Raw genomic sequence first — 18872 nt, 5'->3', positions numbered from 1 at the left:
GATGGCTTGGGAAATCTGCTTATGAACTAGACTCTTGGGATAATTAGCTTCTGTGAAGGCTGAGGTAAGAATGGTGGTGTATTGCTGTAAAGAGTCACCATCTAAACAAATAGATTTGCCTCGAATGCCAAGGCTGTATGGGAGGGAATGTTTGACCTGGAAAGGATGGCAACTGTCAAAATGTAAGTACTGTTGTTTGTTAGTAGATTTAATGTGGAGAGAAGTGTGTAGCTGGCCTTTGATGAGGGTGAAATCAACGTGAAGGAAAGTGGCATAGGATTCAGAATGGGACCAAGTGAAATTTAGTTCGGAGAAGGTACTTACAGATTACAGGAATTTTAACAGGTCAGCTTCAACATCAGTCCACACACTCCTGTGGGACTGGGGGTTAGAATAGGCCCGTGGTATTCCTGCCTGTTGTAAGAGGCGACTAAAAGGAGTCTCACACATCTCGGCCCTTAGGTGATGGTCCCCTTTCAGGTTTGACCTCCATATTTCAAATTTATTCCAAAGAGCGAGCCAATTTGGGAGGGGTGGCCTTACTTGGTGCATTGTGTCCATTGTGCATTGAGATCTTTAGCGCCTTTCTCGTCGTCACATTGCAGTCACACCCATTCTCCATATCTTGGACGAGGATAAGCCATGCACTATGCAGTGTTTGTTTCTGCGCTGATGACGACCTTGGACTTCTTTGCACCTGATATCCAGCATGGTAGCCAGTCCGTTGTGGTGGGGTCGCCATTTAACCTGTTGGTTGTAGCCCCCTGACAACACAGGAATCACTCTGCTGCGCCGTTAACTCCCCACGTATACCAAGGAGTAGGTGCCTATCTCCCTGGTGCATTGGGACTCCAGGCAAAGGCCATCCTGCCAGGTGGCCCTTGCTGCACCTGGGTAGTACCCATGGGGAGGACCCTTGGTTGGAGTCGGTGGCATCAGGGCAGATGACAAGCAATGAAGCATGGTACGTCATCTCTTGCTGGTGGCCAGCCACCAGCACTCTCTAAGCTTTCGAGGGCTTAATTTAATGCAAACACGTATGACCCCAAATCGTTCCCCTACCTGACCACACCATGGGAGGAAAAAAAGGCTAAGGTTGGCAGTGAAGCTTATTCGCCCTAGTACCTAGTATGTACGAGAGCTGACGGGGAGTCTTTCACAATGATGAAGCCTCAGTTCTTTGTCGAGCATTTAGAGGACAGGTTTGGAGAGGTGGAGGGCTTGTCCAAAATGCGCTCTGGGTCAGTTTTAATAAAAACAGCATCCTCTGCTCAGTCACGAGCATTACTCGTCTGTGACAAGTTGGGGGTTGTTTCTGTTACCATCACACCCCATAAGAGTTTAAATATGGTTCAGGGTATTATATTCCACAGGGACTGTCTTTTTGCAGTCTGATAACGAGCTGCGCGCCAATTTGGAGTGGCGAGGTGTTCATTTCGTCCGGCGTGTTCATCAGGGTCTGAGGGATTATCAGGTTGTGACTGGTGCCTTCATCTAGGCCTTCGAGGGTGATACATTGCCTGAGAAGGTTATGGTGATGGTCTACCGCTGTGACGTCAAGCTCTATATCCCTCCCCTGATGTGGTGCTTTAAGTGCTGGAAGTTTGGCCATATGTCTTCCCTCTGTACTTTCACTCCCACATGTCGAGATTGCGGATGCCCATCACATCCCAATACTCCCTATGCTCTGCCTCCCATCTGTGTCGGCTGCGGAGAACATCATTCACCTTGCTCACCAGACTGCAGTATTTTACAGAAAGAGCAGAAAATAATTGAATATGAGACCCTGGAACGACTGACCTACACTGAGGCTAAGCGGAAGTTTGAACGCCTTCATTCTGTTTGTATGACCACCTCTTACACCGCCACTACCACTGTTCTAGCCTCATCATTTCCACCTACAACAATCACCTCCCAGAGCTGGAAGACCACGCCTGCCCCCTTGCTCATGGGGGGGGCACCACCTACTTCAGGAGCAACATCCCCCCACCCATCGGGGGCATCCGTCCCCACCTCTAAGCTGGAGAAGTGTCCAACTTCTTCGGCTCATCTCGCTCACAAGGGGTCCCTTGGGTCCCTCCCTTCCCAGGTTTCCACCAGTGGGAAAGATGATGCCTGCTAGTGGCTTAAGTGCCCACAAGCAGCTGGTCGTAGGGTTTCACGATCCTCCTCTGTCCCAAAGACTGAATCAGTGAAGCCCTCCCAGCCAGTAAAACCCAAGGCGCAGTGAGAAAAAAGTCCAAGAAGAAGACCTATAAGACCAAGGAAATTGCGGTGACACCCACCCCACCGCTCCCTACAGGCTCTGTGTCTGAGCATGAGGTGGAGATTCTGGCGTCCTCTGAGGACCTAGATCTCACCGGACCCTGAAGACACAATGGATGTCAATCACACATGTCCTCCGTCGGTGACAGCAGCTGACCCAGCATCATAATCTGTCTTCTGGTCCCTTCACGCCATGGACAATGTCATTCTCCAGTGGAATTGCAGTGGTTTTTTCCACCACCTTGCTAAGCTCAGACATCTTATCATTCTTTGCCCTTTCTTCTGCATTGCTCTCCAGGAAACTTGGCTTCTGGCAATGCAAACCCCTGCCCTCCATGACTATTGGCGATATGATAAGAATCGGGCAGCTTCTGAGAGGGTATCTGGTGGCGTTTGCATCTATGTCCTTAACTCTTTTCACATCGAGTGTGTACCTCTTCAAACACCTTTAGAGGCTGTTGCTGTTGGGATGTGGACGCCTAATTTATTATTTTCAATGTTATATTAAAAATAATAAGGAAATTATTTAACTGCACAGTAGCAAATGAGAAATAAGTGTTTTAAATAGTGAAAACAGTATTGATACTGTAGCTTAAATGAAGTAGTCATATGGCTCAAATACAGTCTGTTTCCTGATCTGTTTGTTTGTTTTCTGGTCTCTCATAGCACCATATTTACCTGATTATAAGATGAGATCTGAGGTTTTCTTTCTGAATTCATCATTCAAAAAATACTGGTTCGTCTTATATTCACAGGTTGTTATTCTTGCTGAGGTTAACATTTTTACATTGTTTAATAGGCTATATAGGGATCCCCTTTACATATGAGGCTTTAAATATTTAGGTCATGTGCTGATTTATTTTGAAGAAATCAGGATGATAGGTATGGGCAAACAATATTTGCATTTGAACAGGTTCAGGTTTTCCTGATACGACAAAACGCTTTACGCAGTATCAATGTTGCTTGAACAATTGCATGACATATGACTAGAGGCACCTGTTTGTGGTGAAAATTTCTGCCCGATTTCGTCATTTTTAAAAAGTTATTTCAGTAAATTTTTCACTAGTTCTTTTTTTCTTCAGTTCGTCAAGAATTTCACTAAATTTTATTTCCACTTTTCAGCAGTAAAAGGTAAAGGAAATACATTTATGGCACATTTGCAGTGAAAAATCTTTTATTTTACATAAACTGAAAAAGCATAAAAATTATAACTCTTATTAAAACACAAATACCAAATCATGAAAGTTTGGAAAAAATTTATCCTTTCCTAGTCTATGTACACAACACACAAGTCAGTCTGAGAAAGACAAGGATACCATGACTTCCATATTACTGGGAGTCAGAGCTGTTCTCCTGTCAGACATTATACTGCAATATCTAGAAAATGATCTCTCACTATCAACATTACTGACTGGGATCCACAAAGCCTTCACTGCAGCTTCCACAAAAAGTTCATACACTGCTTCCAGGGAAAGAAGAATACCAATCACATCAACACCTTTACCATCTCTAAAAGAACTAGCTACTAAATCCCTAGACAATGTATATGGTACAAGAAATTCTGACATTGGAAGTTCTTGTAGAATGGGAATTTTCTTTATCAGCTGAGAGATTTCAACACTGTCTAAATTGCCTTTTATTATGTTTCTCAGATCAAACAATTTACCTATAGAAGAAATGACAATTTTTCCTGTATCACACTCCATCAAGTGGTTCAGTTTTGTAGGACTTGCACTACCTATAGACTGGAAGAGTGATGTTAACTGTACTTGCATATGCTCTGGCAATTTAAGTTTTTCTGTGGTTGTCTCGAAGAAAATGCATCCTCTAGTAACTTAAAGCTCTTTGCAAGGTCACCAAGCTTAGACTGCAGAAGATGAATTAACGGTATCTTGGAGCTCTCTAATGTCAGCAGCAAATTGCAACATTTTGAGCAGTGCTCAACAAGGAAAATAGCTAGGCATTGAATTTTTTTTTGCTTCAGCAGAAGTCAAAGCTTTAAAATAATTGACAGCTACACTCTCATCTTCAACAGTTTCAACAAATTCTACTATATCACAGAGATATTCTCCAAGGTACTTGACACTTTCAAACCACGAGTTCCACCTAGTGATGCCAGGAATAGGGAAAAGTTTAGTTTTTGTGGGTACACATATATATTTCTGCGCTAAGAACTGAATGTATGCATGCTTTCTCTTTCGGGTGTTAAGGAAGATGTGTTTTGTCTGCAAAACACAGTGGTTCAAATCACAATGTTCCACAGCCCACACATTGCCAACCAAATTTAATTTATGAGCCCAGCATTGTATGTGTTTTAACCCTTCTGAAACTAAAACCCTAACTGCATTTATACACTTGCCCATATAACGGGCTGAATCTGAAGTTATAGAAACTACATTTCTGTACTGAATTTCAAGTTTCTGTATGACACTCATAATTGCTTGTGCACATTCTGTAGCACTTGCATTTGCAATAACTTTCACTCCCCAGACAAATAATTTCTGGAATGCACCATCGCCACAACGAAGTACTTTTATCAGAACTACGAACACACACTGCCATTTTCTGTCTGTCGTTTCATCACACAGAATTGAAACTCTTTCGTCTTTCACGGCTCCTTTTAATCTTTCCTCTTATTCTTTGATGATTCAAGGTATGTAACCTTCCCTTAGTCTTCCAGCGGAGGGTAAGTCTCCAGCATCTTAAAAATGTCAATAGAACTGCTATTAGAGTACTATGTAATGAATTAAATTACCACATTACCCAGTTATAAGACTTTTTTAAGAGGGTGCTTGAAGGGAAAAATATTTTTAATAAAGGCCTATTCCAACCAACAAAAATTATTGGCTATTGAGATTACCTAATCTTTGCTGCGATTAGCAGACGGTAAATTAATTATTACACAAACCTGGTATGTATTTGTTCATCCATGCAACTTTTTCCATTAGAATGTTAGCCTCAATGAAAGCTCGAGTAGTCAATAAAATGAATTATTCTTTATCACTTTTTGCTCGTTTCGCCGCTGCAGTGACTTCCGTGAGCGTAGCTTGTCTTTTTATACCAGTAGTTGTTAACGCCCTCTCCTTGTTATTCTTATGGGAAGAACTGTTATTAATGTGTTTCAGGCACATGTCCTTCCTCTGCCACTCAATGCGCACATTGCAGTATTTGCACATAAGTGATTTTACTTTTGTCGAAAATGTAAAATCCTTCGGACGAAAATTCCTTTTCTTGATCGAAAACTGTCACTGCCATATTAATCATCTGTAGCACGAAAACAAAACACAAAATACCACACTCAATGCACCGGCGATCCACAACGATTTCCAACACACAATACTGAATACATCGCCAGAACACTGTAGAATGTCTTTGGAATACTCGATATATTATATATATCGAAATGGTGTACAATCGATATCCGGATTGTATCACCATAACTCCAATTGAATTTCCACAGTTAAGTTCAAATGAGGAGATTTTGCAAAGTTTCGTCAATTATTTTGTGATGTGGCTTAAAAGTAAATAGTTTTGCGTTTTCAGCAAAATGTGCAAAATTACGTGAAAATTTCACAATTTCGCGCTTTTTCGAAAAACAGGTGCCTCTACATATGAGTCATGACTCTAGTGCAAGGGATACATGAGAAACTATGAACTAGCCACCTGCTTAAAATTTGACAATTTTGTAAAACACAGGAGAAATACCACTAACATCTATCATCTTACAAACTATTGTGTTGTTGTATTTAAGCAGGTTTACATGAAAGTTATCATACATGTGTGGATACTGGTACCGTGTACAAACATTATTGTTGCTTTTTAAGTAAAGTTAACATTCAAAAGTGGAAATGTTGTTCTTCAAAAATCATTACTTGATTCTGAATCCATATCAATATTTGATTCGATTATAAGATAATGTAATCATTTACTAATTGAGCTGCAAGTGAGAAATTCGGTTGCTTGAATGTGGAAGACAGGGTGAAATGCAAGACAGAGATTACCACTAAAACATCGTGCATGAGTTAATAAGAGTTAAAAGCTAAGTGCATTGTCTGTGACAGAGGTGGGAGGGAGATGGTCAAAAATAGACAGGTCAGAAAATGAAAGTTGGAGAAAACTAAAATGGAGTGAAGAAAGGAGTAGTTACTGTGAAGAAATCCTGAGACAGTAGAAATTAACATAAATTAAGGCCAGGTGGGTGGTGAGAACAAAGGACATGTAGCACTAGTTCCCACCTGCGGAGTTTTGAGAAAATGGTGTCTGGGGGAAGAATCCATATGGCGCACATGGTGAAACAGGCATTGAGGTCATGACTGTCATGAGTAGAGCATGCTCTGCAGCAAGCTATTGTGTATTGCCAGTATACACCCTCTGCCTATGCCCATTCATCCTGACTGATAACTGGGTAGTAGTCATGCTGACGGACAGCTTGAGCGCAGTGCAGTCTCCAAAAATCAGTTGTTCCTTGTCATCCCGTTTGGTTAGTTTTCCGTGACCCCGGATTCTGGGTGGCTTTTCTGAACTGTACCCCTTCTCTTAAATCTCTCCAGTCCTTTTCCTTCAGCCCTCTTCCTTCCCCTTCAACTCTTGTACCAGAAGGGAGAGTCGATGGCTCTGAAAGCTTGTGTATGTTAAACCTCCACTTTTGTGTGCGTGTGTGTGTGTGTGTGTGTGTGTGTGTGTGTTTTCCTGTCACCACTTCGTGAATAGATTCCAATCAAATTATGTTCTCAGCTATTGATTATTTTTGTTGACTATAATTATTGTTGAGAATAAATAACAGTGGCAAAGAACAGTTGTGGAGATAGTACCAACATGTCTCAGTAGGTCACGAGATGAGCGAAAGTTAAAGAGTCGGACTGAATCGTGATTGCAATCTTTTATGTATTTTTAAATTTCCTTTACTTCAGGTCTACGGTCACAAATTTTTTGTCATCAGACTACCGGTTTTGAGCTATAATGACTATCTTTAGATCTGCAGCAAAGTATGGGAAAAACAGAAATATACTAGCACATTGTTCACAGCTTAAAACAATAAAATAGGCCACAATAAAAATTATTACTGACATACATGTGCATTTGTGCGCTTTAAATATGAAGAGGCATACCTGTTTTATAAAAATATGTGTAATATACTGGAGCCATAGGGGCATCGCCAAACGCTAAACACAAAATCAGTGCCAGCATCGTCAAATATATATAAATAATAGTATATATGAAAGTAATCTTGTCAGCAGCACTACTGTTCCAAATAAATTGCCGTACAGTAGCCACAAAATGTTTGTGTTCCAAATTCGCCAGATGTCGCTACTGTTGGCATACACATATTCTTCAGTGATTAATTGTATGATGTAAAATAATGGGGGATACAGTCAGTAAAGTCTGTAATGGGCTTATAAATTATAAGAGACTTTACAGTAATAAGAAGTAATGAAATAAAACATGACAAAAGTTTGATTGTTGAAAAGGAAAAAGTTAAGAGATAGTAATTGACATACACTCAAGTGGCTATGTTATAGATAGTGAGATAAATAATAAAACAGCTTTCTGAGTACACAGGATAATATAAAAATTACGAAACAAATAGCTAGGCATATTATTTGTGCCCAGTGCCTACTTTAACCACTGAACATCTCTGTTTTATATATCTTGCTGATTGTTTCACCTACTTTGTTTTCTTACATGGTGCACATAACTCTAGTGTTTTCTTGTTTCTTTTCTGTTTTATATAATATTCTTCATTAGCTAGATAATATTGCTCATGCACTGGTGGGGTTTTATAATTCTTTTCTGGAATGGTGTGCCACAGGGTATGAGGGACCCTCTCGCGGTCACATTCCTCTGACCACTATCGCAACTAATTCGGAAGAAATTATTGTGATAATAAAGATATAAATTTCACAGCTGTGTCATTATTATTATTGTTGTTGTTGTTGTTGTTACTATTATTATTATTATTATTATTATTATTATTATTATTATTAAAAATGTTGATCCACATCCGACAGGAATAGTAAGCAAAAAATGTAGGAAAGAAAACGGTCTGCACATAAATGTTTAACATTTCTCTTATTTTATTTCTCTTTGTTTTATCAAAATGTAGACAAACTATAAGTGGCATAAATTTAGAATAGTTATGATGTAAACTCTTTAGACAGATACTTTGTGTCAGGAAAACAGTTTGTAATTTTGATTAGAAAGAATATGTTAAAAATAACTCTTTCTCAATAAACCTCTTGAGAAGATGGTGGTTGTCTTATAATCAGGATTGTCTTATACTCGGGTAAATGTGATAGTTCCCAACATGCATCTTTGGGTTGCTCACTCAGCAGCAACAAGTTTTTGAATAGTTTTTCTATTAAAAGTCAATATCCTACAACCACAAGTAAAAAGTTTCTGTTTGACCTATGAGAAACTGTATTTTGGAAACCATATTTGTTTATGAAAAGCATTCTTTTGAGTGTTTCATTTGCTGTCCATCCATTTCCTGTCTTCACCTACCCGAAATGTAGGAACTCACAACATTTCTGTTACTTCACTGTTAATTTGCTCAATTTTGTTTCAAGATGTTGATTTTACATTATTTCATTCATAAAATCATAAATGGTTTTCTGTCCTACTTTTTATCTTGCTCTAGTACGTTAATTCATTAGTTGTTGAAGTTTGTCTGCCTTTGAGGCAAGCTGTGTAGTGTCATCCGAAATAATAATTCAGATATATTCCATTAGCACATACGCATTTCTTACTTTTCCAGTTTAAGAATATGAGGGCTTCCTCGAGATTAGTGGAAATAGTTTTGTGATATTGTCTGTGTTGACTACTTTACTTTAAAAAGAAAATTCTTTGACACTGAAGCCATATTTACTGCTGTTTGCATGATAAAAGATTCTCCCACTTTAAATAAATAATTGATACTACCATTGCAATAAATAACTAAAATTTTGAACTGAACATTTGTTTGCAGTCAATTTTTTAAATATAATTTTTCTTTTTAGTTTCAGCCAGAATTGATCCTGATATCAGCAGGATATGATGCTGCTATAGGATGCCCTGAGGTTTGAATTTACTTACTACTTTTTTTTATTTTTTATTTAGTTTCAACCTGAGCTGTTGATCGTGTCTGCGGGCTATGACTCAGCTTTGGGCGATGAGAAGGTAGTTTTGTTTTATGGTTTATAACATGATTTTATAAAGCTGTGAGCATGAGAAAAGATTATATATTTATTGTTAACTATGTGTTAATATGTAATCAGATAAAACTGCATGTACCATAACGTGTACTATCACAATGCATAGTCATGTTAAATCTGTAAAATATCAGCATGGAGTGTGTAATGGATGAATATGGGAAACTATGTATGCTGATAGAGTGCTTCTTTGCTTTGGCAGCTTCCTTCATTCGAGGAAACAGTATGTACTAAACAGAGGTTAGATAATTTTTTCATTAGCTTTTCATTGGTATTATTTCTGAACAAGAAAACACATAATGAAAACATAGCTGACAATGATCACTCTTGCTATGGGTATAAGGGTACTTAAAAGGATATTTTTGGTTCAGTATTACAAAGAGAGAAAGAAAACTTGTTCTCAAGGATGCAAAAAAGCATGTTTCACAATGAAGATGGTTTTTGGATAGAAATAATGTCCAATTGAGTATCCTTTATGGATGTAAGACTCATTGACCAATGTAAAATGTAGGAAGAAAAGGGGGGAGGGGGGAGAGATACTAAGACAAATTGCCTCATCAAATTTAATTTTGTAGTGGCAGTTTAGGGTTTGAATCCTTCTTCAGATGATGAAATATTTTGCCTCAGCAAATTACAAAGGGAGTGTAAAAAGTTCTCGCTCTGGCACTGAAATGCCGTTTTTCAGAAAGATAAGCCTCTAAAGTTGACTTAAATTGAAAACAGCTTAAGGGGGGTAGGACGTCAAACGGGCCGACTGGGAGCAGGAGAGGCATCACAGGACATTTTAATTTCCACTGTCTATACTTTTACAAATAAATTCATAAAACTTTGTCAGCATGACCAGGAAGGATTCAGAATTTACACTCACAGCAGTGGAAGTTCGAAAACATAACAAAATAATTTTTTCACATGTGAAATTTCATTATTTTTTTCACTTACTAGTGGCAGCATTTATTGCTATAGGTACACTTTTCTTCATAAGTAAGAGAGATTCTTTGATGAATTTTGCGCAGTATACAACCCATACTCAAAGGTGTATGAAACTCTAGAATTTTACAAATCTATTAAAAATTGAGGTAATTAACTAGAAAATTTGTGTTTTTTTCTAAACATGAAGTTTAAAATATAACAGCTCATTCGTTTTTTCATAAATTAAATAAATTCTAGAGTTTCATACACCTGTAAGTATGGTTTGTATGCTGTGCAAAATTCATCGAAGAATCTCTCTAACTTTTGAAGAAAAGTGTACCTATAGCAACAAATGCAGCCATTAGTAAGTGAAACAATGATGAAATTTCACACGTAAAAAAAAAAAAAAAAAAAAAAAAAAAAAAAAAAAAAAAAAAAAAAAGGTTATGTTTTCGGACTTCCACTGCAATGAATGTGAATCCTGAATCCTTCCTGGTGATGCTGACAAAGTTTTATGAATTTATTTGTAAAAGTGTGGATAGTGGAAATTAAAATGTCCTGTGATGCCTCTCCAGCTCCAAGTCAGCCCGTTTGACGTCTACCCACCTTAACACTAAACTGATGGGCCTGCAATACTTTTTCCCATTAAAGTGGTGTTGTGATCAGACCCAGGGGAACGTGCAATGCTGACAGATCTCTGTATTGTTTTCTCCCAAATGGCATAATTTGGATGTGCACTGCATGGATATAGGCTCTGCATATCATTCTCTTAGCTGATAACAATTTTCCAGACTTCGGAAGAGCTACCTATTATTCAGGTAACTCCATAGGTGCTATCATAAGTCTGAATATACCCAGCTCAGGACTCCAAAGCTAGGGGTATTTTGTTGCTTGTCAAATGATACCACAGTACAGTAATTTGATTTACAGTTATATTGGTTTTGAGGAAAATATATGTTCGTCTTTTTCACCATTAAATTGAGACAAATTGTTAAATATCGTCCATTGTTTCCTTTGTTTTGCCATTTGCAGTGTACATATTAATAGCTGTGCATACTTTATGTGATGATGTGCATTTCTGATGTAGTGAGGACAGGAACTAAAATATTGATCACGTAATAAATCTGTTATCTAATTCTCTGTAATTTTTTGAGCTCTAAACAGTCTACAAAATGTCTTCATCTGCCATAATTAGTGCTGCACTCAGTATTATCATCGACTGAAATAAATTCATCCACTCACTCTTCAGAACACTTCAATAATGTAGAAACATTTCTAAACAGTTCATAAAATGTCATCTCAGTTTCAAAATCTGTTGATTCCTTATGTGTGGAAGAGTCTAGAACTTTGGAGAATGCCTTGTGGTGAGAACAATTTTGTATCACATGATCTCTCAGGTTTTCTCAGCATGATTGATTAATGGTTTGCTTCTGAGTGTACAACAGAGTTCTCATTTCCATTTTGTGCTCATTATTTCAATGACTGGTTCAGCCTTAGTCTTCGGATGCTGAGAGTTGTGCTACTTTGTGTATTCAGTACGTGGACTTCAACCAGATTGTGGAATATTGTTGGTCCTTTGCCACTATTTATAGCTGATTGTGAATTTGACTCCCTACACCCACTATATGCTCTTCTGCTTTTCGGAGCCTGTACTGATATTTTCTGAAACGTGTATGGTCTTAGCATCTTTTCTTTTTGTAATGTTGATATAGATATCTGAATTCTGGCATGGCATGTCTTACGTGGTGCAGAATATTAGAACAGTTGACAGAAGATGGAAGGGACATTAGAGATTCACCAGACTAAAACTACCAAGGTCGTGGGATGGTGTAATTAAGGATTCTACTAAAGCTAAGATGTAAGAAAACCTAATAAATAGAGACAGAGTTTTAAATTTAAACATAGCTTGTGTCTGGCACTGAATTTATTAATATCTTGCCAGATATCACAAACCAGAGTTGGGAAAAACTAAGAGAATAAAGATTTCACAGAATACCAGTATTGGTTCTGAAAAGCAAAAGAATGTCAAAGCACATAGTTGGCATAGAGAGTTGAACTCTCATTTAGCTATAAATAGTGACACAGGACCAACAACAGATCACCGTTTGATTAGAGTCCAGACAGCAGGTAAACACAACAGCACAGCTCACAGCACATGAAGATGATGACTGGGTTGTTCTTTGAAATTTGCGTATAAAATAAAGTGACAACTTTGCTGTATAACTGGAAGTATGTCATCAATTTTCTGTTACTTTAGTGACATCATATTCCATGGAGAATGTACAGTGTCTGAAAAAAAAAGTGAAGTACCCAGAAGACATGGTTAGATCTCCATACGTGTCTATTTCATCCACAGTATGTAAATGATTAGAGTTGAAATTCTCTCTGAGAGATAGAAAAGCCACCAGCATTCATTAGTTTTGTTCATTTTAATGATATTACCAGACCTGACAGGGTATGTAAGGAGCATGAACAGTGTTAGATGTTAATCATTTTGAAGGACGCAGAAAGACTGCATACTGGACCTGACCGATTTCGAAGGGGAACTCATTGTGGGTCTCCATTTGACTGGCTATCGGATCTTGAAGCATCCAGACTTTTGGGGCAGGATGTGACAGTAGCTTGATATTGGGCTACATGGGAATGTGAGGGAAGGCATTCTCATCAAGATTCTGGTCAACCTTGTCTGACCACCTTGAGGAAGGAGCAATGTATTGTGCATCAAGCGCATCATAACCCCTTCACATCTTCATCTGCCATGTGAGTACAGGCAATCGACTTCCTTCAACATTCTATGTCATCCCGCACTATTGATCAGAGAATAGTAGCAGCTGGACAAGGGAATTACCATCCAGTGCATAGATTGCCATTAACACAAAACCACCAATGGCTGCGTTTGGAGTGGTGCCATGACCAGGAAGCATAGACTGATAATGAATGGTGTCGCATTGTGTTCAGCAATTAAAGTCACTGGTCTGCACCATCCCTGTTGACCATCATTGGCGAGTATGATGGTGACCTGGATAGAGGTCCTTTAATATCGCTGCCACCCTGAATACAGAAGAACACAGATGAGTCCGTGTGGATCTAGGCAGCAGAGTAGTAAGAAAGCTCTCATGGACAGCTTGTGTGGTGTGTGGTATGGGCAGACCTACTGGCCCAGGTGCTTGTTTGCCAGTGGCACTAAGTCTAGCAAGTTCAGTTCTTATGCTCAGACTGACTACCTCAGACCTGACTTCAGCACACACCATGCTCATATTTGCTTCTGTTATTTGTGCTGGTTGTGTCTGTGCCTGTCTCCATGCAGTGTTTGGACTCTCTGCTCTCCCATAGATTGACTGAATGTCAAGTTTCTTTTCCTCTTTCAGGGCCCAGCTACAAGGTTTCTGGGGTGCACATCCACCATCAGCTAGAGTAGCAACATTTGTGCTGATAGGATGGTTTTGTGGCATCATCACACCTATGCAGCTACAAAAAGTCCCATTCCTCCAATGTTTTGGAGAGGCACACCAGTGTTACTCCTGGCATCATGGTGTGGGGAGCCATTGGGTATGACTGCAAGTCATGGCTGGTACATCAAAGGTATCCTGTGTCCTTATGTTTTACCTCCCATGCAACGATATTTTGGTGGAATTTTTCAATAGGACAACGCTCGTTCATATGTGGCCCATGTCTCTCTGAACTCTGTGTGTGATGTTGATGTACTGCTATGGGCAGTAAGACTCATAGATATGTTCCTGAGTTAAGATGTGCAGATATGTTCTTTATGGAACACGTTGGATCAGCTCGGATGTCAACTCTGTCCCAGTGCCAGTATTCTGCATATCGATGAACAGTTACGACAGACGTGGGACAGCTCGTCTCAAAACAAGAGATAACATCATTGTGATGCCCTTCCCAACTGAATCTAAATCTAAATCTACATCTACATCTACATCTACATTGATACTCCACAGTGCACTTCATGGTGCATGGTGGAGTGTTAGCTGCAACGGGCAAAAGATGTGCTCTGTTGGTGCTGCATCTTTTAGCGATGTTGACCAAGATAAACTCACACTGCAGTGTTATTCTTTGGCATGCCAGTTTAGGAGTGTGCACAGAATCAGCTAAGTGCCCCACACCACTGCTGCTCATTTCCTCTCCTGTTCCCTTGTTAATAGATTTAGTGAAAAACAACTGTCTGTATGCCTCCATGTGAGCCCTAATTTCTCGTATCTTATTTTCATGGTCCTTACGCGCAACATATGTTGGAGGTGACAGAATTGTTCTGCAGTCGGCTTCAAATGCCAGTTCTCTAAATTCTCCATAACACTTGTGTGTTGTTCGAACCTGTTGTTGTTGTTGTTGTTGTTGTTGTTGGTCTCCCTCTATGATTTTTACTCTCCACGCTGCCCTTCAGTACTAAATTGGTGATCCCTTGATGCCTCAGAACATGTCCTGCCAACCAATCCCTTCTTCTAGTCAAGTTGTGCCACAAACTCCTCTTCTCTCTCGAACCTATCAGTAACAAATCTGGCAGCCCGCCACTGGATTTTTTCTATTTTTTTCTCAAATCTGACCTGGTACGGATTCCAAAACACTCGAGCAGTACTCAAGAATAGTTCGCACTGTCTTCCTATATCCGATCTTCTTCAAAGATAAATCACACTTTTCTAGTATTCTCCCAATGAACTGAAGTTGACTATTTGCCTTTCCTACTACAATTGTCACATGCTCATTTCATTTCATATTGTTTTGCAACATTATGCCCAGATATTTAAAAGATGTGTCTGTATCAAGCAGCATGCTGCTAATGCTGTATCTGTAAATCATAGGTTTGTTTTTCCTACTCATCTGCAGTAAATGATATTTCTCTACTGTGTCATTCGTGACACCAACTAGAAATTTTATCTGAGTCACCTTGTATCCTTCTACAGTCATTCAACTTTGACACTGTACTGTACACTGCTCCATCATCAGCAAACAATCACAGATTGCTACAGACCCTGTCCGCCAAGTCATTTATGTATATAGAGAATAATAATGGTCCTGTCACACTTCCCAGGGGCAGTCCTGACAGTATCCCAGTCTCTAATGAACACTTACTGCCAAGGACAACATACTGGGTTCTGTTATTTAAGAAGTCTTCGAGCTGCTTGCATATATGTGAACCTATTCCATGTGGTTGTTCCTTCTTTAACAGCCTGCGATGGGGCACTGTGTCAGACGCTTTCCAGAAATCTAGAAATATGACATCTGCTTGTTGGGCTTCATTCATGGTTCACAGCATAGCAAGTGAGAAAAGGCAAGCTGAGTTTCACATGAGCAATGCTTTCTAAATCCTTGCTGATTTGTGGACATAATCTTCTCAGTCTCAAGAAAATTTGTTATATTTGAACTGACAATATGATCAAGGATTCTGGAGCAAACTGATGTTAGGGATATTGGTCTGAAATCTGCATTTCTGTTCTTTTGCCTTTCTTATACGCAGGAGTCACCTGTACTTCTTCCTAGTCACTTAGGATGTTGCACTGGGTTAGAGATCAAAGATAAACGCAAGCTGAGTAAGGGGCCAGTGCCATAGAATAGTCATTGAAAAACTGATTTGGGATTTCATCCAGACCTGATCACTTCTCTGTTTTCAACTCCTTAAGTTTTTCTGTATGCTAGGGATACTTACTACTATGTTGTCCATAGGGGAGTCTGTTCAATGGTCAAACGATGGTATGTTTGTACAATTCCCCTGCGTGAATGACCTCTTGAATGCAAAATTTAAAACTTTGGCTTTCGTTTTGCTATCTTCAACTGCCACACCAGACTGGTCAACAAGTGACTGGATGGAACCTTTAGACCCACGTAGCAATTTTACATAGGATCAGAATTTCTAGGGTTCTCTGCCAGATCTTTTGCTAAGGTATGACTGTGATGGTAGTTGTGTGATTTGCACATAGATATTTTCACAGATACACAAATCTCTACTAACTTTTGCTTATCATCATTTGCATGTTCTCTTTTGAACCGAGAGTGCAACAGCCTCTGCTTCCTCAGCATTTTCTGGATCTCATTGCTAAACCATGGTGGGTCTTTTCTGTCCTTAATCCACTTGCTAGGCACATAATTCTCCAGACCACAATTAACAATCTACTTAAACTTTGCCCATAACTCCTCTACGTTCATCTTACTGGAACTAAGTGATGTCAGTTCACTTCTAAGTGAAATGCTAACAACTGCTTGTATGCTCTTTCTAGCGGAAGTACTCTTCTATCCTTGAATGATTATTAACTTTTGTACCCATAGTCGCTACAATGACACCATGATCGCTAATCCCTGTTTCTTTACTGATGTTAATAAGGTCCAGACTATTTGTAGCTGCAAGGCCTAAGATATTTCCATTGTGTGTGGGCAGCTGAACTAGCTGCTCAAGACCATTATCAGAAACTGTGTTCAAAAGTACTTCGCATGACTCTCTGTGTCTAGGAGCTACATTGAATCCGTAGACATTCCAGTCTATACTCAGTAAGTTAAAGTCGCCTTCAACTAGTAATGCATGATCTGAGTATTTATGCGCTACTGACGAAAGAGATTCTTTAAATGACTCTAGAATTGTCACAGGAGACTGCTGGCTGATAAAAAATTCAACAATTTGCTTGGTTTAAACTAGACCTGTTATAACTGACCAGATAACTTCACTGTCACACTCAACTTTGACCTCAGTAGAGACAATATTTTTGTCAGCTGCAGTGAACACTCCCCCTCCTCCTTCTTTTCTTTGTATGTTCCATGACTCACTAAATAACTCCCATGTTTGCTTTGGGTCACCATTCATCGAATCCCTCCCAGCCTCCATAAAGATTTGTTGTAGTTATTTGTATAAAATTTTCTCCTTTTATTGATTTGCCAGTTCAATCATCTGTATCATGCATCTTTAATCAATGATTGTTTGATCTACATTTTCTACTTTGAACAGTGGAAAATTAAGGAAGGAATAATGGCAATATTATGGAAAGGACAGATTGCTACTCACCATATAGTGGAGATGTTAAGTCACAGACAGAGAAAACAAAAAGATGGCTAAACAAATAAGCTTTTGCATTCTTATGACACAGGACCACTGTTTCTGGTTTCCAAGGCAGCCGGAGAGAGTGGTCATGTGTGTGCGATTTGGTTTTGTGCACATGCGCGTGTGTGTGTGTGTGTGTGTGTGTGTGTGTGTGTGTGTGCGTGTGTGTTTGTGTGTGTGTGCGCGCGCGCTGTCAGAAGATTTTTTGGCAGAAAGCTTACTTGTTTAGCAGTATTTTTGTTGTGTCTGTCTGTGATTAAAAAACTCCACTATATGGTGAGTAGCAACCTATCCTTTACATTGTATACTTTCTTAGTGCTTTATAGTATGGTTACAGGTTTATGGTTCCTTTACATGGTCTGTCTTAAAACATTGTATCACAGATTTGAGTTCAATAGATAATTTCTTAAAAAGATGAAAGAAAGTTAGGCCATTGTGAGGTGGTGCAGAATTCAGTTTTATACATTTGTTAAAATAATTCAAAAGACTACTGCTTCATAGAGCTGTAAAAATAAGTTACGTCATACATAAAATGCATACGTACCTTATAGTGTAGTTCAACTTCTGCCAACATAAGAAAAGCAAAATAAAATATTTCAGTGCTGTTTCTAAACCAGGTTCTAATATTGTACTGTCACTCACAAAAGAAATATTTTTCTTTATGAGATTCTCTGTAATAGAACACTCCCCAATATGTCACCCACACCACCATATCTTACTCATGCCACATGTTCCACCCTCTGTTGTGACTCCTCTGTCTACCCCTCTCCCACTCCCCTGCAAGCTCCTCCCTTTGCCTCTCTTCCCGCTCCCTCCGCCTCTCTCCCGCTCCCTCCGCCTCTCTCCCGCTCCCTCCGCCTCTCTCCCGCTCCCTCCGCCTCTCTCCCGCTCCCTCCGCCTCTCTCCCGCTCCCTCCGCCTCTCTCCCGCTCCCTCCGCCTCTCTCCCGCTCCCTCCGCCTCTCTCCCGCTCCCTCCGCCTCTCTCCCGCTCCCTCCGCCTCTCTTCCACTCCCCTGTCCCTCTTCCACTCCCCTGCTTGCTCCTCTCTGTACTCCTCTCCTCTCTCCTCCCCCCATTCCATCCCATCCCCTCCCATCCCATCCCATTCCTTCCCCTTCCTGCTCCTCCCTCTGTCCCTCCCCTCACTGCTCCTCTCTGTACTCCTCTCCTCTCTCCTCTCCCCCATTCCATCCCATCCCCTCCCATCCCATCCCATTCCTTCCCCTTCCTGCTCCTCCCTCTGTCCCTCCCCTCACTGCTCCTCTCTGTCCCTTCCCTCACTGCTCCTCTCTGTCCCTTCCCTCACTGCTCCTCTCTGTCCCTTCCCTCGCTGCTCCTCTCTGTCCCTTCCCTCACTGCTCCTCTCTGTCCCTTCCCTCACTGCTCCTCTCTGTCCCTCCCCTCCTAGCTCCTCCCTCTGTCCCTCCCCTCCTCGCCCCTCGCCCTGCCCTTCCTGCCCTTCCTCTCCTTGC

The 18872-nt window shown here is 40.1% G+C and overlaps 1 protein-coding gene across 6 annotated transcripts in view; it reads left to right on the top strand.

The window, feature by feature from the left end:
- Window positions 1–18872, top strand: part of LOC126182569 (histone deacetylase 6) — a 325057-nt gene that overhangs the window by 114392 nt on the left and 191793 nt on the right. For 5 of the 6 annotated variants that reach the window (XM_049924864.1, XM_049924861.1, XM_049924863.1 and 2 more), the window contains one exon: window positions 9261–9320. In XM_049924864.1, the coding sequence (XP_049780821.1) occupies window positions 9261–9320 (60 nt within the window). Of the gene's footprint in view, window positions 1–9260; window positions 9321–9360; window positions 9421–18872 lie in introns of all 6 variants that reach the window. The other variant, XM_049924862.1, reaches the window with a different exon arrangement.

The sequence above is a fragment of the Schistocerca cancellata genome, chromosome 1 (assembly GCF_023864275.1).
Source record: "Schistocerca cancellata isolate TAMUIC-IGC-003103 chromosome 1, iqSchCanc2.1, whole genome shotgun sequence".
NCBI classification, from domain to species: Eukaryota; Metazoa; Arthropoda; class Insecta; order Orthoptera; family Acrididae; genus Schistocerca; species Schistocerca cancellata.
This window is presented reverse-complemented; position numbering and strand designations above follow the sequence as displayed.